The sequence below is a fragment of the Pecten maximus genome, unplaced genomic scaffold (assembly GCF_902652985.1).
Source record: "Pecten maximus unplaced genomic scaffold, xPecMax1.1, whole genome shotgun sequence".
Lineage (NCBI taxonomy): Eukaryota > Metazoa > Mollusca > Bivalvia > Pectinida > Pectinidae > Pecten > Pecten maximus.
The window spans coordinates 1-2,424 of NW_022980350.1; the positions used below are offsets into that span (position 1 = coordinate 1).

General features: G+C 33.8%; 1 protein-coding gene across 1 annotated transcript; it reads right to left on the minus strand.

Annotated features, from left to right (window-relative positions):
- Window positions 1–988: 988 nt before the first annotated feature.
- Window positions 989–2,370, minus strand: LOC117319489 (alpha-1,6-mannosyl-glycoprotein 2-beta-N-acetylglucosaminyltransferase-like; the record flags this gene model as incomplete). Its single annotated transcript, XM_033874282.1, has 1 exon — window positions 989–2,370. A coding segment is annotated over exon 1 (555 nt), but the record flags the coding sequence as incomplete, so codon positions are not given.
- Between the last annotated feature and the right edge of the window lie 54 nt (window positions 2,371–2,424).

A 2,424-nucleotide genomic window follows, 5' to 3' on the forward strand; every position in this document is an offset into this window, starting at 1 on the left:
GGTTTACCTGGTAATGCCCTATCCTATATATACACATATGAAAGAGTCTTATAATCATTTTTTTCACTTTAAATTTACCTGCATGGATAAACCTGATTATCATTATTTTCACTTTACCTGGATCAACATGATTATCATTATTTTCACTTTACCTGGATAAACATTATTATCCTTTTTTTCACTTTACCTGGATAAACATGATTATCATTATTTTCACTTTACCTGGATAAACATTATTTTCACTTTATCTGGATAAACATTATTATCATTTTTTTCACTTTAAATTTACCTGCATGGATAAACCTGATTATCATTATTTTCACTTTACTTGGATAAACCTGATTATCATTATTTTCACTTTACCTGGATAAACATGATTATCATTATTTTCACTTTACCTGGATAAACATTATTATCATTTTTTTTCACTTTACCGGGATAAACCTGATTATCATTATTTTCACTTTACCTGGATAAACCTGATTATCATTTTTTTCACTTTACCTGGATAAACATGATTATCATTATTTTCACTTTACCTGGATAAACATGATTATCATTATTTTCACTTTACCTGGATAAACCTGATTATCATTATTTTCACTTTATCTGGATAAACCTGATTATCATTATTTTCACTTTACCTGGATAAACATTATTATCATTTTTTTCACTTTACCAGGATAAACCTGATTATCATTATTTTCACTTTACCTGGATAAACATGATTATCATTATTCATTATTTTCACTTTACCTGGATAAACATGATTATCATTGTTTTCACTTTACCTGGATGGATAAACACTATTATCATTATTTTCACTTTACCTGGATAAACATGATTATCATTATTTTCACTTTACCTGCATGGATAAACATCATTATCATTATTTTCACTTTACCTGGATAAACATGATTATCATTATTTTCACTTTATCTGGATAAACATTATTATCATTATTATAATGAAAAATAAAAATACTTACCGGACAAAAATCCACTGAATGTACAATCCTATTCAATTCGTCGGAATATACGTCATGACTAAATATTAAAAGTGAGTCTTTGATTTGATTTACTTTTCGTAATGAATCTATCAGGATCTGGAGGTACTGTGAACGATCATGAACTTGTACTACTATAACGACACTGTCAGATTTCAGTTTTAAACCAAACTTATGGAGGTTGTGTATAAACTGTTCGCGATTGGCTCTTTCCACTTCAAGACGAATCTGCGTAAGATTACTCTCTTCAATATCACGATGAAGGAATGTCTTATTATATTGATTAACAGGTATAAATACTTCCAATCCACTGGAATCATTGGGATTTTTGGCATCACTGAGTTCAGACAATCGTGTTTGTACATGTGCTGTATCTCCCCAGTTGCCTTGGTGACGAAGTTTGTGAAGTAGTGATCGGTTTATTTCGTCACCGTTTCGCGGTTGAAAGTGCATCAGCACGTGCATGTTGAGAAAAACGAAGAGAACAAGAATGACCATAAACAGAGTCCTAATCAGTCGGGTGGGACGTACCTTCATTTCTCCAAGTGCCCCTAACACAGACGGATTAGTTTGCTTTTTTTTTTATACATCAGTGATTGTTTTTAACGGAGAGGTTCCCTGCCCATCAGAATCGGAGAGGTTCCCTGCCCATCAGAATCGTACCCCTCAAACAAACACACTAGATACCTGTCTACTATCAAGGACATATGCTCCACATTTTATGCATTTTGGTTTTTCTAAAGAAAAAACAAAAGTTGATTTAAAATTCTACTCAAATAAATGATATTCAAATTTGCCTGGTTTTAATCTCCAGACAGTGACGTGATGCCTTATGGTGTATTCCACTCAATGACAACCATGAAACTCAGACACAGGCATCCCTCGGCTAATTCCTCCTCCAAATTTGCATTTCATCACATGGCCAGCTGACCATAAATCACAAGACTGTCTAGTATATTTGTCTGGGTTTATATACCAACAGCCACAAGTAGAAGATTGTCTAGATTAATTTTCAAGTTTCAGGTACATTTGTGTATAGGCAGACTGTGCCCCTGGTTATTGAGGAGCCTGGTTATCGACAGACAGTTTCCTGTACAGGTATGACGGCTGTACTCAGCAGCCATGTATAGATTTGTCAGTCACTGTCCAGCAGCAGCTGTACATATAAGCACTTGAAATCCGGCAATTATAATAGGATGAATTGTTGATGAAGGTAGGCAATGACAGTATGGAATCCCTAGATTGTCTCCGACATTCTTAATCCACTGCTGTTCTGTAATATGTTGTCAGCTGTTTTCCTTTATGATGAGGACAGCATATACATCATCATATCAAAATCCAGATGTTACTGCCCATATACAGGATAGCATCTAAAACACATAGAAAGCAGAAGTTACACACTAAGAGATATACAGAAT